Below are 19,646 nucleotides of genomic sequence, written 5' to 3' on the forward strand. Positions count from 1 at the left end.
GGCTTCTAGAACATTTTATTTCCTTGTCGGTTGCAGTTGCCTCCTTCATAACCTATCACTGCTATGACTGTTAAATAAGACACACTTCTCCACACTCAGCTTCTCGGGTGTTGTATCTGGTGGTCATTATTCAAATGGAGAGCTGTTTTCAAGTCTGTTCTTTTCTTAGGTGGATACCCTGGGGCCTGGGGAGCTGGAGCTGTTGCAAGGAAATTGCATGAAATTTCATCAGATCCTTGATATTCACACCTACGTTTCAGGAACTGATTTTTTTTTCCCCATTGTGTCTAAGAATTTAGCATGCGTGGTGTTTCCAGTAGTTCCGATCTGATTTTGTCTAATTTCCAGGGACAGTAGAAAAGTTGTTCTCTTTCAGATCTCCCACCAAGGCACCTAGAAGAGCTGGAGGCAGGCTGGTGGGCATGGGGGTCTAGTAGGTGTAGCTGGCTGTGAAGAGGGACTGAGTAGAAGCAGTGCCAGAAGAGCCTGTGTGAACATACTGTCCTTGGGCTGCCTGGCAGTTAGCCTAAAAAACAAGCGTGAGAGAGGACATGGGGTTAGAGCAAAAGCAACCCTGTACTTGACCCTCCGGCTCTCATTTGAAACCAGCTCCACCTGCGTCTGGATTTCTCTCTCCTTATAGTGGTTTTGCTAAATATTGGTGCTGATAGCCTCCCTTGCCTTCTCTAATACATCATCTCCTTTCCTATCCCAGTTTTCTGAGGATCTCTCCAAGCTAAAGTCTGCGTCCGTTACTGAGAAAGTTTCTTTTTAGTACCAACAATATTGCAACAACAGTATTAGAGACTGAAATTGAGAAACTTCTCATTGATACAGTGATAAGGGAATGGATGTTTCAAGTGGAGAAGCTTGCAGTTTGTTAGGAAATGGACCAGACGTCATGCCGAAGGATCGGGCAAGGTGCAGCCAGAGGTACAACACAGCAAATTTTAAAAATTCTTTTCTAAAAAATTTCCATTTTCCACCTATACTTGCCCACAGGATTATATCATTTTTTTGTTGTTGTAATCATACTATCTTGGATTCCTTGTATAAATTCCAATTAAAGGGGAGTTCAGAATTATAAAGCCCACCGTAATAATAGCTGAGTGCCAGTCAATGGTACCATGTCTTCAAGTCCCTGTTACTCTTGTCTTGCTCTCTCTGGGATTTATTTTTATATCTACAGTGATTTTCAAAGCATGTTGCATGGACCTCAGCACTTCTTAGAAATGGAAATTCTCTGGTTTGACCCCAAACCGTCTCAATTAGAAACTCAGCATCTGGGACCCAGAATCTGTTTTCACATGCCATCCAGGTGATTCAGACACATACTCAAGCTTGAGAACCACCATCCTAAATGACCTCAGCTTCCCTTCTTTTGTGTGGATGACTCTTCCAACCTTACTTTCACAATCCCTCCCATCATATTAGCCACATCTAGCCACCCCTCATCAGCTACATCCACACCCAGCGCAGCCACACTCAGCTTTCCATTCCAACAAAGTTAAGACACTACCTCTAATATCTTACACCTCTCTTATCCCCCTGAGATGGCTTCTAAGCTTCTCTGGGGTCTGCCTTCCCTTTAGTGCCTCATTGCCAAACTTCTGGCTACACTTGACTCCTTGCCCAGCCTCCTCTGTCATCAGCAAGCTGAATATGGAGATAGCTCAAATTCAAATTCAAATTCTTCTGTCTCCTTCTTGAACTTTTACACTTCTATTCTATTTCCCTTTCAGATTGCTGTAGATCTTCCTGCATGATTAAGAAAGCTATTAGGAAAATTCAGGATCTAAGTTAATGCATCTCAAACTCACTCTCATTTCAGCTGCCCCTTTCCTGATACTTGGCCATTCTGTCTAGTGAGTCTCCTAGTGAACCAATGCAATAGCTATCCCGGGCTTCCCTGCTGTAAAGATGGAAATCTCCACTCCCTTATCCCCCTCAACAGATGCCCTTGACTGTAATCAATTGCCAAATCCCTTCACCTCTTCAGACCTGAGTCCAAACCCAACTTTTTTTTCTTCTTTGCTCTTCCCTCCTTTCCGAGATCAGCTGCCACCTGCAGTTAATAGTCTCACACAATCCTTCTTCTAACTCCTTGTCCTCTCAATTATCCCTACTGTCCTCATCTTTAATCTCTCCTCTGGCTCCTTTTGCTTTACGTTTAATTTCTTTATTTTTTTGTTATGTTCAATTAGCCAACATATATTACATCATTGGTTTTTGATGTAGTGCTCAACGACTCGTTAGCTGCGTATAACACCCAGTGCTCTTCACCACACGTGCCCTCCTCAATGCCCATCACCCATTTGCTTTACATTTGAACATGCCTGGCTATCTCCTGTTTGGCTAAACTCTAAGCTTCCTGAAGGCAGCATCTGTGTCTCTTTGTTCACCCCAGTCCTTGAGGTGATATTCAAAAAGGAATGGTTACTGACTAAATAAAATCCTGTTCTGTCCTCATTTCTCCTGGTTCTCTTTCTGGGCCTTTTCCTGACAGCCTTCTTGAATGGGCATCTTTCCTCTTCTCTCTCTGTGGAAACTGTTGTGTTGAGGGTCATCAGTAGGTTCCCACATGCCCATCTCATCTTTTTTCTCAGCCTTTGTTCTGAATCTCTCTACAATGTTTTATGACTGGCCCCCTTGAAACTTGTTTCTATTTGTTCCCTGGATCCTTGGCACATCCTGTCTTATTACTGCTGCTTGTTCTAGTCGCTTTCTTCTACTTCTTCCTAAAATGAAAAGTGCTTCTCTTCCCTCTCAAGTGTCTCTGTGGAGATTGTCTACTGCCTACTGTCATCAACCATTCTTCCAGTGTAGATCATTTACAACTCTCCCCAGCCTCTACCTTTCTACTGAGCTCTCATGACAGCTTTTCAAATTATCTAGTAGACACTATCTTGAGATACCATCATGGCCTGAAGAAAACAATGCTTCTCCAGGTAAGAAAGCCAGGCTCCTACTATCCCCTTGATCAAGTAGGTAAGAAGTAGTAGCATCTTAGAGCTCCCGGATGGCTCAGTCAGTTAAGTGTCTGACTCCTGATTTTGGCTCAGATCATGATTTCATGTCATGGGATCCAGCCTAGCACTCAATTCTGTGCTCGCCAGGGAGTCTGCTGGATATCCTCTCTCTCCCTCTCCCACTGCCCCTCTCCATACCTGCTCTTGTGCTCTCTTTCTCTCGCAAATAAATAAATAAAATCTTAAAAAAGGGGGGGGGGGTAGTATCTTACCACGGCCCGCTTCATGAAAGCCTCCTGGGTTGCCTTCTTGTTAGCAGCCTTGCCACCCCAGGCAGCCAGTGCACTGGCCTGCAGGGCCCGTCCATAGGAGAAACTCAGTTTCCAAGGCTTTGGTAGAGGGCAAAGGTTGATAGCATTGAGGTTGAGTGTAGCATCCTCTTCACTCATGCCACCAGACAAGAAACAGATGCCTAGAAGAAGAGAAGCCATTGCACTCTACTAGTCCCAGCTTCACTACCCAGCTTGAGAAAGCAAGCCAGAGCCTAAAAGAAATGGAATGCCGCCATTCTTTCTCTACTCAATTTGCATGGAACTGGGTTAGAAAAACTAGTTTGCTTTTGCCAAGGTTAGCTGGGCTAAGGAGCTAAGGAGAGAAGGGCTTTAATAAATAAGTAGTGTGGTGAACTATTGAGAAAATCAATGGATTGTGTGCATTTGGACAGACTCAGGCAATGTGGTGTCATGGAGTGTGAGGGAAGCGCTGGCCACCTGTGAGATACAGAGGTCTGTTTCCTGGATACAAGACTCCCAGGCCAACACCAATGCTGGTGGAACTCCTTCACGGGATAAGGGCTAAGACCTCAAGTCAGAGAAGAAAGAAAGCCTTACCGGGAACAGCTGCAGGAACGGTCCGGTGGAGAGCTGTGACCGTGGCCATAGCCACTTGTTCCGGAGTATACTTTTTGGTGCAGGCGTGTCCAGCAGTCACCATGTTGGGCTTCAGCAAGGTGCCCTCCAGGTAAACGTGATGGTCATTCAGGGCCTTGTAGACAGCAGCCAGGACCTGAGGGACAAGACAACCAAAAGGTGAAACCCAGAGCCAGTCTGACAGTCACCTGACCTTAGCACTTCTAGGTTGCAGGGATGAGAGACAAAGGAATCCTCCTATGGGCTTGGCCAAAGTTTCCTAACCAGCCCCCAGTCCTCATCAGGACAACACACAGGCACCTGCAAGCCACAGCCATTGAGCACAGCCACACTGGCCTAGCCCCACCTCCCCTACTCTAAGTGCTCACTGCAGGGACAGATGGCATGGGTCTGCTTCCAGGAGCCCCTTCACTCCTCCCTTCCCATCACTCCCTTTGGGCAATTGAGCCTGCCTTGATTTAGCTAGCCGGGGACATCTCAGTTGGCCTCTACTCTCCATCCCCATAGAAACTTGAGTAGTCATAAAACTTGAGTAGTCATAAAAACAGACATTTTAGAGACGGAAGCACTTTCAGACCTCATCTCAGTCCACCTACTTGTGCAAGTGGAGAACATGAAATCAGGTTGCATTGCAAATATGAACAAAGTACCTTCTAATGACATTTTGTCATGTGAGTCTCATCTTACTTTTAAATTTCTTTGTTTACATATAATGTAAGTGATCCCAAAAGATAACCACAACCCCACAGCTGGGAATAAGGATTATCAAATCCAAGTCTCGGTACTGCAAATCCTGTGCTTTTTCCATAGGAAAATCCCATCATGCTGAAAGAGTAGAAGGTTTGATAAGTATCCCCTTACCTTCTCATTGCTACATAATGATTCCAACTGAAGAATATTTCAATATAACAGCTGATACATGTTAAGTAACAGCTCTTACCTAAAAATAAGATATTTCAACTGGAATCGGGACCTTTTTATTCAAGACTTTACCTTCTCAGTAACATACTGGCAGTGTTCCAAGTCATGGTCTCCATCAGGAATGACCTCTGGTTCAACAATGGGTACCAGCCCATTCTAAAAAGGAAAAAAGAGGAGATAAAATGTGGCTCTGCTCACTGTGATCCTTTCCTTAAGAAGATACTTGACAGTTGCAATTGGGATAAAATGAAACCCTTATAGAGGAATGCTATTCACTAACTTAAAGGCAGTGCAAAGAAATTTAATGGCATCTCTACTGAGCATTTTGTAGCTTAGCCAAAAAAGAGCTGTGAGGTTTAAAAATAAGAAGAAAAAGTTCTCCTGGGAGTACGTAAAATAACGAAATCCTTAATTTCTATAGAAACACATTCTTTTAGAGACTATTCTAGCTACCTTAGAACCCAACTGTCATCCTTTTGGGGCAGTTAAACTTAAATCACTAAGAAGGATACCCCTTGTGTGGGTTAATTAAGGAATTAAGCACTGTGTACAGTTCTAATTGGGACTCTCCAGGTGCCTACATCTCAGGTAACCTCAACATAGTACCCACACAAGCAAATCAGACTTAACTGGGATCCCAGAGACACTGTGTTGGAAATTAGTGTCAGGTCACCATCCTCCAAGATATTCTTTGGGTTGGGGCTAAATCAGAGCTATCACTCTCAAGCTAGGGATCTAAAAGTATGGTGTTTTAGATGTGATAGAGCATAGGTAAGCAATCACCTGGCCATATGGGGCTGGATCACTCTTAAGACCCAGCTGGTAGAACTTTGACAGAGGGCAGCCATTGATGGCATTGGCCTTATGGGCTCGTAGCTGACTTGTGGGACCAAATCTTTCTCTACCACACTTGGCTATAGCAAAAGTGGTAGAAAATGGCAGCAGGATATATTGGTGAGATAAGGCTCATGTACTTATAGTAACATTGGAAAGACAGGTATAGTAAAATTGGAAAGAAGAAAGTTCTTTCTGACTGCTTTTCAGCGCAAGGAGAAGGCAGAGCACCTGCTGACAGATGCTGGCATAGCGGGCCAGGGCGTTGGCATTTTCCTGGATGGCAAGGCTGGATGGACACTGGTTGTCAATCCTCAGCACAGCACGCCATTTCCCAAAGTCAGCACCGTCTCTCTTGTACTGAGCACAGCGCTGAGAGAGGCCATCAAGTCCTGCAAGTCAGAAAAGAGTGATAGGGCCACTGTTAAAGTGAAGTTCTTCCTTGCCTTACTTTTCAGTTAGCAGAGCTTAAGTATTGAAAATATCCGGGTAAGTAAACATTAATCCCAACACGAAGCCCAAACTGGGGCTTTGCACTTAAGGAGAAGAACAGAGGGAATTAATATTTGTTTAACATTTGCTATGTTCCAGGCATAATTCTAGGCATTTTGCATACCTTATCTCATTTAATTATCATAATGATTCTAATAGTTGATGTTACACTTATTCTACAGATGTGAAAACAGGGGCTCCAAGGCGTTACATGACTTTACCATGTTTGTATGGCTAAGAAGTGACAGAGCTGGAATTCAAACTCTGCTTGACTAATCTAATGCTGTGGTTCACACTTCTCTACTTGGGCAGTGAAGGACCTTGCAAAATTGTCTAATTAGTAAATGACAGAACCAGAAGTCAAACTCTGGTGAGTCCAATCCCAAAGCTTGGGACCTTTCCTCTTTTCTGCTGCTGGATTTTTCTCTAAAAATTATACTCTCGGGTACAGAATATCTTCTCTGTGCAAAGCACTGTGATAAGCATGTTATATACACTGTCTAATTAATCCCCATGACTACTCTGCAAAGTAGATATTGTCATCCTATTCTGACTCAGAACATGTACATAACATGACTAGACTAAGGTCACACAGCTACTGAATAAAGAAGTGAGGGTTGAAAAGCAGATGTATGTGGCTCTAAAACCAGGCTGAGATTCATGCTTTGTTTTCCCTTGCTCACTTCTTTGTTTGCCTGCATTTCTAGCATTTCTTACCATGATTCATATCAGCAGGTGATAGCCTTACCTTGAATGGTGGTTTCTTTGTTGGTTCCTGCAAGGGGAGCAGCTCCCTGGTCTAACTGTGAAAATAAATAATTAACAAGTAATTAGCAGGTGTCAGGGGGCCCAGGAAAACAAAAGCAGAGCCCCTGGTATTAATAGTTCTCATCTTTCACAAGCTAAGGAGTTGCATTAGGAAGGTGTATGAGTCACGGGGGTGGGGGCGGGGGGACACAATTAAATCCACAGCAGAAGGCAAGGACCTAGAAGGAACAATGCAAGAGTGTCAACACTAGGAAGATGGAAAGGATGGAAAGCACAGGCCTGGAGCTTGGGGAGTAAGTAATCGGACAGTACCTGGAATGCAGAGGGGCCATAAAAGAGCAGCTTCTCTTAGCTTATTTGTTCAAAAGACATTTAGGGAGCACTGACACATACTGAGCAAAACATTATTCCAGGAAATCAAAAGAGTAAAGATGCAACCTCAACTCCCAGCATAGCAGAGGCTGAGGTCATGAGTCCAAGAGGTAGACAAGCTGACTCTGGCTTTGCCTTGTTGTGGGCAAACGCCTTGTAAGTCTGTTTTATTGCCTCATCTCTTAAACAAGGATAAGAACTGAATCGACCACCAGAGGTTACAAGGAAGATTAAATGAGCGCTTGGAGTTGTAAGCACTCAACAGATACTAGTTTTCACTCCTGAGAAGTTCATGTAGTTTCGGAAGACTGAGTTACACCTGAAAATAGTTTAGTCACACTAATGATTGTGAACTAAATAATAATTATGCGACGGAACTGTTTTAAAAACTCCTTTCGTCCTTGTAGGAGCCTTATGAGGTAGGCACTACAATTCCCCTTTTAGAAGTGAGAAAATTGAGACACCAGGAGATTGAATACCTTGTAGAAAACTTGGTTGAAAGAAGAAAGCACTAGCAGAAAAATCTAGAAAAGGATCTGGCTCTCAGGGGGAGGCTGATGAAGGAAAAGAGAGTGAATGGCAACTAGACAATGAGAGTGTTCATAGCCTCTGCCCAGAGACTGAGCTGGGAGTTTGCCTGGGATGAGGCAGAAGGGAGATGGGAATGGAAGTGTTCACCTTGATTCCCACCACGATCCCCTTTTCCTTGAGGATGTTTCTGAACAGCTTTCCCTGGCTGTCCTTCTGGTAGAGGGTCTCATGGAACAGGATCACACCCCCGATGCTCTGGTTGATGGAGGTATCCACAGTGAAAAGGATTTCTCGGAACTGTCGGCGATTCTCCTCTGTGTTCTCCACCTTGATCCTCTGCAGGCGGTTTCCCATGGTGCCTAGGGTGGGTGGGCCAAAGTCAGCTTGAGGAGCCAGCCAGGGCTCTGTGGCCAGCCTCCTCCCCTTTAGGGACCCTCAGCAGGATGGTTGGCAAGACTTTCTTTTTTATCTAGATCTTTAAGACTCCTGTCTCCTTTTTCCATTCCAGGGGAAAGACCTTGGCTGCTGCCAGGATGCTGGCTAGGAAGCGTATAGACTGGATGTGTCAAGGTCAGGGTGAAGACTACCATTGGGTCCAAGTGTATATGTCAGGCCCTCAGGCCTCTCCAGCCACCACCACCCTGACCCAGGTCCAGCCATCAATCTGACTAGATGTACGTACAACAGAAGGAGGGATAAGGTGGGCTCTTGACTTCCCTGGCTTCTACCATTTTATGGTGGGCCAGACAGGCCTGCCACAACTCTCCCTTGTGCCATCCTGGGCTTCTTTCGGCCACGAGCCCTTCCCTATCCTAGATATGGGCATTTCCCTGCCCTCCCTGCCCTTCGCTAGCTAACCTTACACTGACTTCTCATTAGCAGCAGAGGTCTGTGTATCTGATCTCAATCTGGTTTCTGAGTTCTTGGTTTTTCTACAGTCTAGATTCAAATGATCCCTGGCGAGGGGCCTTGAAATGGAGGCCTTGAGCCTTTTCCCTTGGTTTTCAGAAATCTGCCTACCAGAACTACAGGACTCAAAATGTCAATGCTTGCTGGGTCTTCTGCTCCCACTCCTGTGTACCTTTACTCCTCTGAGAGGAAAAAGAGTGCAATTGTTGCTTGCCTTGGCTAAGTTGTAGAAATAAGAATACGCTTGCTGTAGGACGAGACTTGCACTCACCTACAGACTCATCTGCAGCCAGGATCCCCTTCCCATGGGCAACAATGCGCTGTGCAATTTCGGAGAGCTCCTTCTTCTGTTCTGAGGTGAGGGCTGGAAATTGGTAGGCCATGGTGACTGGTCTGGAAAAGAATGCAGAAGTGTCCTGAACAGAACTGCAGGCAGCTCAGACAGGTTCATGACCGAGGCAGAGAAGGGGTACAAACAAACCCTCTCTAGGCTCCTTTGACACTTCTGGCCCACTTCCATAACTGGATGAACAACTGAGTTCTGGGCTCATCCCCCTGTTAGCTTAAGTGGTTGCAATTAGCCATAGTGGATGAAGGTGGGCTGTCAGATTTCCTGGTCATCCTAAAGAGAATGTCTTCCAGGAGACCTTTGGGTTCACTGAACCAGAGACTGGGCCAGCTCATTCGTGACCCACTTGCACCTGATGAATGGATGGCACTGTGATACTTGACCATGTCTCTGTGGATTTCTGGTCCCTTTGTGTGCTCTGGGTGTCTTGAGGCCAGGACACTGAGACTTTTAGCCTCTAGGGTCATCTCCCATTTTGTTCTGTTAGCCTGTGTTATTCTCTGGGTAGCAAGCTTGAGAGAAGATGACCTTGCAGTTAACCTCTCTTAGCTTTGGGACATAGAGGGTATGGGGTATAAGGCTGGACTATGACTATGACACCATTTGGGTAGAGAGGGATTTTCCCTTAATGCCTCTGGGCTGGAGGCTCCCACAGACTCTAAGGTGCCAAAGTCATATGGTGATCCCTGCCCCAGGAATTCTTAGCTTCACTGCTCTAGCAAGGAAGGACTCTGGTTTGAAGACCCCCTATCCAAGCACCCACCTCAGTGGTGGTCCTCTGAAAGGGATCATTGTTCTCGTTGGGCTGCTACTTTGGGCCAATCTTAAAAATGCAAAGTCATGGGGCACCTCGGTGGTTCAGTGGGTTAAAGCCTCTGCCTTTGACTCAGGTCATGATCTCAGGGTCCTGGGATTGAGCCCCACATGGGGCTCTCTGCTCAGCAGGGAGCCTGCTTCCCCATCTCTCTCTCTGCCTGCCTCTCTGCCTACTTGTGATCTCTGTTTGTCAAATAAATAAAATCTTTTTTAAAAAAGGCAAATGCACAGGGCTCTCATCTTGAATGTTAGAAAGAGTAATTTTGCATATGTTGGACTATGAAAGAAAAAAATGGTAGTAAAGACTATCTTGAGTGTTTTCCTATCCAGTCCTATGACCTACTCCTTTCCCTGGTCTCCCCCCCCTTCATACACTCATCAGTAGGGTAGACATCCCATGTCTGCTTTCTACTTCCTGCAAGCCCAGGATACCTCAGTTCTCATTTGATCCACTCAGCAATGAGGTAACCAGGCCAACTAGTATCTCCATTAATTAATGAGCAAGCTGAGACTCAAAGAAGTTAACTGACTTGTCCAAAGTCTCAGCTATAGTGAGGCAGAGCTCCCCACCCAGTCCTGACCCTGATGGCAAATCAGTTTCTTCACATTTTCTGCATTGCTCCAAGGCAGGCTTGATATAAGAAGTGGATGGGGCTATGGAACTAATTCTTGAAAAAATATTGTTAGTATCACGGATGCCATTGTCACTTCAACAAGAGTCCTCATCTTAACCCAAAAGCCTGGAACTACAGTGCTGTCCCTGAGGACAGGACAGGCTAGTAGTGGCCAATGATCTCTAGAGAAGATATTCTTCCTAGGCCACTCCTGTCCCAGCCACATGAAGATCATGTTTCCCCTTGGTTACACATGAGTTTGCAATATCATAGTCTGGGATTACTTGCTGTAAATCTGGTCACTAGATCTTTATGTGGAAAAAAACAACCTGAAGTTGGTGACCTTCAGGCCAAAGTGCAAATTTTCTCTCTTAGTTTAGGTAATTGCACAAAAGAATTCACAAATACGAAATAAAGATGTTTCCTTAATGAAACAAAAGGAAAACATAGCCCAGTGATAGCAAATCACCATTAATGCCAAGTACTCTGCTAATTGCTTTACAAGTACTATATAATTCAGTACTCATAAAAATAACCTCAAAAGGCAGCTGGGCTTCGCCCACCACTACCACAAAACAGATAAGGAAAAAACATGAGAGAGTTTAATTATTTTTCCAAGGACAATTAACTAATAAGGCATAGAGTTGGGATAAGGGGTAATACTCCCCCCCCACTTCTGGGAAAGAGTGAGCCTGGTGAAAGGTATCCGTCTTTGGGTGACTCTTGATAACACCCCCAGAATACTTGTTGAGGATACCCCCAGAGTACCCAAAGTCCATGGGCTGTGGCTCATCGTCCATATACCATGGACCTTGTTAATTCATAAACATCTCACACATTCACACAGTTTTTAGCTACTAGATCAGACAGACCTGGGTTCAAGGATCAGCTCTGCTTCCTCCTCACTTAGACCATGGACAAGTCAGTTAACTTCTCAGAGTCTTAGTTTACTGTGGAATAAATGGCACTAATATCTGCTCTGGGTGTCTCATTGCCGAGTGGATCTACTGTGACCTGTGACCACCCTACCCATTGTAGTTGCTCAAAATATATTTGTTGAGTCAATTGCATGATAAATATGAAGATGTTTTATAATGCATTATGAAAAAGTTGGGTATTGAGGCGCCTGGGTGGCTCAGTCATTAAGCATCTGCCTTCAGCTCAGTTTATAATCCCAGGGTCCTGGGATCAAGCCCTGCATCAGGTTCCCTGCTCAGTGGGAAGTCTGCTTCTCCCTCTCCCACTCCCCCTGCTTGTGTTCCCTCTCTCTCTGTGTCTCTATCTCTGCCAAATAAATAAAATCTTAAAAGAAAGAAAAGAAAATGTTGGGTGTCATCATTTCTCTCTTTTTAAATTTATTAAAAAATAGTTACCTGAAATTCCATGTTTCTATTTACTACCAAGTTATTTTTTTCCATCGAGACAGTGCGCTGACTCGACCAGAAAAAAATACAGAGAAAGGTCAAATCGAACCAATCCTGTTTACGGGAAGTTAAACTTCTACAGAGGGATTAAAGGTCTATACCACATCAGCACAAATGTTGCCCCTCTGTTAATCATAAAACAGGGTCACAGACCAATGTTCATCCCCAGGAGACAGGAGGCCAGCTGGGAGTAGGTAACTGCAGAGAATGGTTTCATGCTCCTATAAGCCTCTGCTCACCGTGGTCTCAAGCCAATTTGATTTTAAAATGTGATGGGAAGTTGTTCACATCATATTACTTAATAAAAGGGGAAAAAGCAAATTTCAGAGAAGTATGTAATGCATAATATCATACTTTTTTAATTAAAAAAATGCTGTACCACATACTATTTGTGGATCTATACAAGCAGAGAATAACCACCCTGGGATTCCCTGTGGGGCTTGGGATGGGGTGGACCAACTCTCACGTTTTACTTTATAAATTTTTTGTAATGTTGATTTCTCAAATAGGCTTATATATGACATTATGTATTATACATTAACAGGTGATACATACACAAATCTTGGAAGAGGTTGTGAGTATTGAAAATATGAGAATAGAAAGCAATCACGGAAAAAACAGCTGCAAAAGACCTCAGGGATATCTATAGCAACCCTGCCAACTTTGAAGATGGGGTAACTGAGGCTCAGAAAGACTATGTCTGGTGGCCCCTTCCAAATTGTGATGCTCTAGAATTATAAACCACATCCTACTGGCTTATGACTCAGAATCCTTTTTCCAATCCTTTTTAGCAAAATAGCACATGAAACCTACAGTACGGTTAATTCTGCCTTTCTTCAAGAGGTTCTGTGAAAGGAGAATGCCTTGTAAAATATGAGTATTTAACTCTTGAAGAAATATCAGAAAGTAGAGAGTCCATTCACTTCTCCAACAGGCAAGGTGGATGGGTTTTCAAGAGGACATGAGGGGCTTATGCGTTGAAAGCAATGATCTGCAGGTACTGTGAGCAAGGTTTCTATATACAGACGTCTGAGGATGCCCACAGCTTCATTACCCTCCTCAGTGTCACAGTGACAAATGCAAGGAGATGCCTTAGGACAGCCTGGTGCCTTTGAGCCCATGTGAGGTAGCACAGAAAAGAGAACTGAGTGGCTCCCTTTCTTTTAGGATTACAACAGCTATACTGCACTTAGCACCTGGCGCTCTAGCGCAGGCCTGGGTGGTGCCCAGAGGCACCTTCACGTAAGGTGGCCGGAGTTCAAGCCCCGACCAGGTCCAAACTGGCGAATGGAGCTGTAGGTAACTATTTAGAGAGAAGTTTATTCTAAAAGGCACAACATGTCTATCCGCACAACATGTCTATTTTTCAGAGAGTAGAGCAAATGTCCCAAAGGACATCAGCCTGCTTTTGACTCTAAAAAACTTAAGCTGTAGGATTTCCAAAGTAGGAAATGTTACAGGAACTGTTAAATGAGTGGAAGTTGTACGATTCATAATCCAATGACTGCGGGGCTCTGTGGCCTTTCAAGGCCCGTTCCGCACTTTCTTATCTGAGCAGTGGGATCAGGCAAGGGCAACACACACTAGGAGTCCATTTGTGTGACCAAAAAACTTAAGTGCCAACACTAGTGGGTGTAGGAAGAGAATAAAGAAAATGACATAGGACAACAGGTCTGTAAATAAATCATCAAAATAAGCAGTTGTTACGGGGAGAAAAGGAATGAGGGGGAATCTTGATAAGTGATTAGAACCTAACCAAGAAAGTGTGTTGAAGTCAGAGACAGAAGAGCCTTTATACGAGTAACACCGGCAACGGTCTCAAACACTCTGCCTCAGCTCAGAGGGTCAGCAAAGCTATGGATGAGCATTTATTTACGCTTAGGGAGTAAAACAACCATTTCAGCACACCAACACATCTTGGCCACCACCGAGTTTTTCCTGAAAATAAAAGCAAGCAGACTTTCTCTGCTACATGTGTAGGACCATCAGTGACCCTCACTCCCTAGTGCAGTCCAGGCAGACAAAGGAAGTTCTGTTACTTACAGTTTGGGAGAGGAGAGGCCTCTTAGGGATCAGAAGCTGTGGACGAGGCAGCAGCTGCCAAATAGGACGAACCTTTGGGAACACGCAGTTTTTATAGACCTCCTATCAGAGTTTGTTTGTTGGTTTTGGATTGCCTTTTTTTTTTTCTTTTCTTTCTTTCTTCTTCTTCTTCTTCTTCTTTTTTTTTTTTTTTTTTAAACTTTCACCCTCCCCTTGCCACCTTGGCCTGATAGGGAGGTGTTTAACCAGTGCCTGATTGGCTCATAAACACCCAATCCCGATCACGCTCACACACTCACTGGACTCAGGGAATGTTAAAGCTATAGGGGAGACCCTGTAGTTCTTAATGCAGACAGTTTGTTTTTTCCAGGTGAGGAAACAGGCACAGAGGATTAGGGGATTCCCCTAAGTCACAGAGTTAGTAAATGACAGAGCTCTAGAGCCACCAACAGAACCTGGGAAGAATGTCACCTTAGCTCTAGCACTTAATAAATGACCTTGGCCAAGCTTTGCTTTCCTTTCCTTTCCTTTTCTCTTTTCTTTCCCTTTCTTTCTTCCTTTCTTTCTTTCTTGCCTGCCTTCCTTCCTTCCTTCTTTTCTTTCTTCTTTGTCTTCTTTTTCTCCTTTCCTCCCTTCCAACTTCTCTGGGCCGTAAATATCCTCCTCTATAAAGTGGGATCTCAACTTCACAAGAGCATTGAATGAGGCTATAGAGTGCCTGTACGCAATAGGCATGAGCTCCTTCCTTGTCCTCCAAAATCAAGCTGGGCCCCCTGATGTTTTTAATACCAGAACACACTATAACTACCCCATTATCATTCTTTCTTACCCCTTACGCATTTGTCTTTAACGTTTGTAAAAAACTAGAATACAACCCAAAGTGATTGGTGTAAGCCACCACCAGCTTCCCTCGTTATGGCACTGTCTGCGTAAGGGTTCATTCACAGAGATTTTTTTTTTTTCCTGAGTACTAAACTACTATCTAATTCAAGAGAAAGCAAATAAAATTGTCTTCCTGAGGCAAATAAAAGTTCTGGGGAAATCTAAAAATAATGAATGACCATGATGACAGGAAAGCATAGAAGTCTCAGGACTAGATTCCTTCGAAATAACTCATAAAATGGAAGGGGGAGAAAAACCCTAAAAACCAAAGTGCTCAATGGTATAGGGTGTGGCGCTCTAGTAAGTGAACTGTCAATGGAATGAAGGAAAATGAAGCTGAGAATTAGGTTGTCTTCATAGAGTTTAGGCTCAGACAGCTTCTAAAAGTGGGGGAGCATTAGACATTGAACATGAGACTTAAAGGCAATTGAAATGTTTGAAACACAAAACTGAGGTTCATTTGGTTGGGAAGTTTTGGCCAAGGCCTGTCCTAAGGAGAGCAAAAGGCCAGGCCAAGTAAAGGTCATCAGCATTCTTGACTCCACGTGCCCCCTGAAGGCACACTTTCTGGTTTCCCAATCTCCACCTGATGCTCATGCAAGCCCCTGCTGCCTGATTCATCAGACCAAGATGACTTGATCTGGGGATATGTGAGTTTCATCAGATCTGATTTTTGCCAAAGGAGAATGGAGGATGAAAGTGGGGGATAGCGAAGACAGAACAGAGAGCAGGGTTAGTGACAGCTGTTGTGGGGGTCAGGGCTAGAGTGTCAGAATCGTGATTAAAACACGCCACCTGCCAAGAGATGCAGGGTAGAAATAATTTAACTTAAGCCACCCACATGAATTATTCTTGTTATAACAATGATAGCGATAGTAATAACTATTTTTTAAGGTGTTAGGATGCATCTGGTTCTTTTTATACATAATCTGCTGTCTCAGCACTCCTCTAAGGAGAGGTTTCTTACTCCTATTCTCTGGATAGGGAAACTCTCATTCGGAGAGGGTAGTAACTTGCCTAGAATCACAGGACAGCTACATGGGGACTCCTGTTTCCTCCAAGCCAGCGATCTAAAGCAAAGCTCCTTACCTTTTGGCAACCGCAGACAGCATAAATGTCCGCCCTCTCCCCCTCCCAGCAGTTTTTAACCTTGGACATTAAACCTGCATTCATCAGAGAAGAATGCCTTGCGTCGGCAGACCTGGGTGGCCCTGCTCTGGCTGGGCATCACTTCACGTGGACAGCAGCCTGGCCAGGCGTGGCAGAGGAGCATGGACACATTCACCCCTGATGGGTGCCACCTGCTGCTGCTTCCGTGGCATCAGCATTTGGCCACCTCCAGGCTTGGATGCCCAGCTGAAACTCAAAGTTCAGGAAAGCAAGGGCAAGGCTTCCTGGAGCTCAGAGGGACAGCAGGGCCTGAGCAACACAGACTGCCGGCAAGGTTGTTTTGTTTTGTTTTTTAAGTCTCTTAACTTAGTCAATTGCTCAAAACTGAGATAGGACATGATATGTGGAAAGAGCGTGGGACTTGGGAGCTGTGAAACCCTGGTGAAGCCTCCAACCTCTCCGATCCTCATTGTTGCCATTGGTAAAATGGGCTGGTGACGCCTCCACCCAAAACTGCTTCAGAGGCAGGAATGAAATGACATCTGGTGGGGGGTGTAGCACAGAGGACATTTTTATTAAATTGCCTGATCTGAATGCGTACTTCTGGCTTAAAGGTTTCCAAGTGCAGACTCTCCTACAGGCAAAAATCAGATGTCATCCATGAGCATTTCTGTCACTACCTCCAATAACTGCCTTGTTTATTCTCCAGTCCCCACCCCACCCCACCCCAGATAGTTCTGATTTGAGTATGATGGGCCACGAATGCAACATATTCAACACTCAATAGAATGTTTGTAATATTATAGGGGAAGAACTTTCATAAAAAGGGGCCACATCTACATGTTGCAAGGAAGACCCATGATTGGGTCAATAAAGCATCTTACGATCTCTTTTCCAACCTGTGGTGCAGATGTTTCCTTACTGTCTTGCGATCTGCTGTGGGAGTGGGAATGGTGTCAGCAACCTGAAAGCAGCAGTCATTGTTTTGGTCCCAGGGATGGAGCTAGTGTTATTTCAGCATGATTCCCAAAGTGTGTATTGAGGTTCTCTGTATAAGGCATTTGGTTAGCTCCAGAGGCATTTCGCAGAGAGGATACTTTTGTAGAGAATACCCGACGAGGAAGGCAGGCCTGTTGTCAAGACACTTCTAATCTAAGGAGTGGGAAGAGAAAGTTGAGGTGAGAATCAAATAAAATCAAACCAAATAAGAGAATGCATATTAAAGAAAGTACCAAGTTGTGGTGGTGGTGATTTGTTACTGAGGGTTCAATGAAGGCTCCATGAAGTAACATGAAAGAAAAGTCTAGATATTCCAGACTGCCACATGGCTAAGCCGCACTCCATACCATCTGATCCAGTGCGTCAGACTAGAAGACCTATGTGCAGAAGGAGAGTGAGAATGTAAAATGACCTAAATTCTAGGGCTTAGAAATACCATCCCCTTGAGACTAGACACAGCTAAAGCTTGAACGTGATAAAGAACAAGGTTTGTCTTGTCTGAGGAAACATGCGGGCTGTTAGGACGCTGGAGAGATGGAGTCAGAAAAGATGGGGCTGCAGAATTTCAGTATTAGGGTGACCAGTAGTTATCTGACAGGAAAGAGTTACACTGGGGTCAGCCGTGACCACCAGCCCCCACTGTCCCAGATTCCCTCCGAATGAGTTGTTTACTGCCGTGTCAGTGTTCTCTCTTTGCCTTTTGCTCAATCATATCAAAGTTCAATTCTTCCCTATCTAATCAGGACTCTCAGTCACTTATGTCATTTATGACCCCCCACATGTATTTTTTTCACTATTCCTTATCTCTTTGGTGGAACTGTCTGGCCTTCAGGATGGGAAGGCATTGCGCACCAGTAGAAAGAGGTAGAGCTAGGGAGGCAAAAGATGTGGGTGGTGGTCTAGTTCTGCCCCAGGATAGCCAGGGGACTGAAGGAAACCATGTTCTCTTGGCCTCTAATTCCTGACGTGCAAAGTGGGCTTAGGAATACCACCCCTGTATAACGTTTCCGTGTGGTCCCCGAGTGAGCGATAGCATCTAAGTGAGTGCTTTGGAAACAATAAAGCCCTACCTAATTACAGGATGACTAGACTGAGCTACTCCAGGGAAGCAAACGCTACCAGTGCTCCTGTGATATGCGTGTACATGTGTATACACACACACACACGAGAATCAGAAAACAAGGTTCTGGCCCTAGTTCTATGCTGAACAATGGAACATATTGCCCAAGGGAAGGCAGTACCATTTGTTGACCACTTACTCCTCCCAGGACTTTTTGTGGGCACTTCACATAGAATACATCATTTAGCTGGGTAGGCGTTGTTTTGGGGAGGAAGGAATTGATCCTATCTCTGGCTCAAGGTCACATCATTAGTAAGTATTGGGGAAAGGACTTAAATATCAATCTGTGATTTTAAAGCCATATTAGGGCCTTGGACTCATCATCTTTGCAGTGAAGGAGGGATTGCTTCTAGCAGCAATATTCTGTGGTCTTCTCCACTGAAATTGCATGTTTTTAACACACATGGTTGTCCTAAAAAAAGTAAATGATTTTAAACAACAGTAAAAGAAACTTAGATTAGACTGTGAAATGTTTTGTTTTGGGAAGTATTGTTAAAATAGATTATTTATTAACTAGAAATCTTCAAAATACTGGGGCACCTGGGTGACCCAGTTGGTTGGGCGTCTGACTCTTGATTTCAGCTCAAGTCGTGATCTCAGGGTTCTGGGATTGAGCTGGCATTAGGCATCAGACTCTGTGCTCAGCAGGGAGTCTGCTTGAAGGAGTCTCTCTCCCTCTGTCCTTCCCCCAGCTTGCGCTCCTACTCGTAATCTCTTTCTCTAAAATAAAGAAATAAAGCTTGGGGGGAGGAGGAAAGAAATCTTCAAAATACTGGTATGTATGAAAGAACATGGGTAGTTCTAACTCCCTGTCTCATATTCCCCTTCCCTTTGGGTTGCTCCGTCCCACAGGAATGAAGAGTGCCAAGCTGACCAGATCCTGGAAAGCTGGATGAAGAGCCCAGACTCTGAGAGGCAGCCAGTCAGCCAGCATCTGCAAATAGTGGGCCAGTCCATTGCTTAGTGACCACCTCAGTGCCATCTACTCTCCCACAAAGTGAAGAACAGGATCATTCAGCCTCCCAGGTAATTAAATTTCAAACTCAACCTTGTGCCTTTCTGAATATCCAGACATAAATTATTTTGTGGCATGTCAATATCCTTTCATCATTAAGAATCTGGACTTTGAAGTCATATAGCACTTAAATTCTGACTCAGAGCTTCCTTGCTGTGTTATTTTGGGTAAGTCCTCTAAGCTCTTTGAGCCTCAGTTGCTTCAGCAGCAAAAGGATAATAGTCAAATGTAAGCTACAACATTGTTGGAGGATTGGCTTAATGATGATGAACAAAAAGGGTTTTGCATAATGCCTGGTAAAGATTAATTACCAGATAAATAACAGTTGCTATCATCTTCTTCATCATCATCCCCTTCTTCTACATTCTCCAAATTCCCTTTTGCCTCTCAATTACCAAAGAAGAGTCACAACACCCAACCTCATCATGTCCTGTGTCCTTTATCCTGAATCCTCACACCTCACTCCCACCCTCAGAAGCTTTCTTCATTTAATAAGCAGAAAAATTAAGCTGGATCCTGAGTTCATCTCAAAAGTGGCATACCCACACC

At 44.4% G+C, this 19,646-nt stretch overlaps 1 protein-coding gene and 1 long non-coding RNA gene across 2 annotated transcripts in view; one reads left to right on the forward strand and one right to left on the reverse strand.

Moving 5' to 3' along the window:
• ALDOB (aldolase, fructose-bisphosphate B) lies at positions 1-9,112 on the reverse strand. Its single transcript, XM_004747710.3, has 8 exons — positions 8,997-9,112; positions 7,964-8,175; positions 6,894-6,948; positions 5,885-6,045; positions 4,892-4,975; positions 3,860-4,034; positions 3,242-3,441; positions 1-526 (listed from the first exon to the last, which is right to left on the reverse strand). The coding sequence occupies exons 1-8, from the start codon at positions 9,106-9,108 to the stop codon at positions 431-433; spliced, it is 1,095 nt and encodes a 364-aa protein (XP_004747767.1). The 5' UTR covers positions 9,109-9,112; the 3' UTR covers positions 1-430.
• LOC123392474 overlaps positions 6,328-19,646 on the forward strand; it is a 25,902-nt gene continuing 12,583 nt past the window's right edge. The window contains exons 1-3 of the long non-coding RNA XR_006607192.1: positions 6,328-6,515; positions 8,325-8,490; positions 18,935-19,108. This is a non-coding gene — a long non-coding RNA (uncharacterized LOC123392474). The remainder of the gene's footprint in view (positions 6,516-8,324; positions 8,491-18,934; positions 19,109-19,646) is intronic.

The sequence above is a fragment of the Mustela putorius genome, unplaced genomic scaffold (assembly GCF_011764305.1).
Source record: "Mustela putorius furo isolate JIRA1106 unplaced genomic scaffold, ASM1176430v1.1 tig00000580_pilon_pilon_pilon, whole genome shotgun sequence".
NCBI lineage: Eukaryota > Metazoa > Chordata > Mammalia > Carnivora > Mustelidae > Mustela > Mustela putorius.